Genomic DNA, 1,372 nt, shown 5'->3' on the forward strand with positions numbered 1-1,372 from the left:
TCTCAGACTTTCGTCCTCTGGGCCTGAAATGTTCTGCAGCTGCTAGAAGGTCCACTGAGGAACCGGCTTCATGAGGCTCTGGAGGCTCAGGTCAGAGGTCATCTCTACTCCTAGGTAACTCATATAAACAGACTAAAGTGAGCCTCAGTTTATCATAAGGTAACAATGTAAAAGTTTTAAAGCAGATTCAAACTTTTCTAGCCGCTACAAAAATCAACGTCTGATTCTGACTGGATTCCTGCCACGTTGGATCATGAGTATCAGGGCGGTCCGGCCCGACTGGACCTTGATCATTGACTGATGCAGGTCAAAGTTCAGAATCCTCTTTGGGTCAGTGAGTTCTGCTGGGTCAGAACCGCAGCGGGTTCAAAGGTTAAACCTGATCAAACCAGACAGAACTCTGCTAGGTGAACTTTGACCTCCCAGAGGTTCTGGTTCTGCTTGTTCTTTAGGTAACAGATACTGTATAGTTAATGTCCATTCGGGTCAGAACCAGGAGTTCTTCACGGAACAGGTTCTCCAATCTGAGCTGGACTCTGCACGAGACTCAAAATGAACCTCATCACTTCCGGTATAAACAAACCTCCTCGTGCTTTTCATAAACAAACATCTGTGGCACCGACTCTCTGCACTTTAGATCTGCGTCTGCGCAGTAAGCTTCCGACCACGCGCATGCACGCGCCTACGTAAACACGCGCGTCTCCCGGAACCTGCAGGTGGACCGAGTCCGGTGAGGTTCTGCTTTTACCTGCTGGGTGCTGAAGTCCAGGCCCAGGTAGAGAGGAGAGTCCGGTTCCGCTGCTGCCATGCTGAGGACAGGCGCATGCGCACTGAGCGCTAGGGGCGGGCGGAGAGCTTTAAAGAGACAGGCGGAGAGCAGAGAGAGAGAGAGAGAGAGAGAGAGGAGTCTGAGGGGGCGTGGCCAGGTGTTCCTGCAGGGAGCCGGAACCTGGAGGAAGAGGAAGATGGACGTGACCGCGCTGAGACAGCAGTACAGGATGCGGAGAGACAAGCAGAGGACAGAGCTTCACCTGCTGAGGACAGGTGAGGAGACAGGTAGATTCTGGGTTTGGTTCTTTAACTGCTTCTGCTCAGTGGCGTCTCCAGCTGATGGACATGTGTCCTCTCTGTCCTCTCTGTGTCTCTTCCACTTTGTCCAACAGCTGATTTATCCAACCGTCTCCAGATCCACAGAAAGATAAAAACACGATAAATAACAAATCAAACCTTATCAAAGATCCCAGCAGCGATTCTACTAGGTGATCAGTCGGGACTCAGTCTGATCTGGGATCTGATCAGGAAACAGAGAAGGTTCTACCAGATATGGTCCTAGCCTAGCCTAGCCTAGCCCAGCGGTCCTAGCTTAGTGGTC

General features: G+C 51.2%; 1 protein-coding gene across 2 annotated transcripts in view; it reads right to left on the reverse strand.

Moving 5' to 3' along the window:
- The window catches only part of xylb (xylulokinase homolog (H. influenzae)), a 15,606-nt gene extending 14,268 nt beyond the window's left edge, over nt 1-1,338 (reverse strand). The window contains exons 1-2 of one of the 2 annotated variants that reach the window (XM_017303156.1): nt 1,032-1,338; nt 749-949 (exon numbers count right to left, since the gene is read on the reverse strand). In XM_017303156.1, coding sequence (XP_017158645.1) covers nt 749-808 — 60 coding nt within the window. In that variant the 5' untranslated portion in view covers nt 809-949; nt 1,032-1,338. Of the gene's footprint in view, nt 1-748; nt 950-1,031 lie in introns of those variants that run through there. The other variant, XM_008402152.1, reaches the window with a different exon arrangement.
- Nucleotides 1,339-1,372: the final 34 nt, after the last annotated feature.

This window comes from Poecilia reticulata, unplaced genomic scaffold, assembly GCF_000633615.1.
Source record: "Poecilia reticulata strain Guanapo unplaced genomic scaffold, Guppy_female_1.0+MT scaffold_190, whole genome shotgun sequence".
Classification (NCBI taxonomy): Eukaryota; Metazoa; Chordata; class Actinopteri; order Cyprinodontiformes; family Poeciliidae; genus Poecilia; species Poecilia reticulata.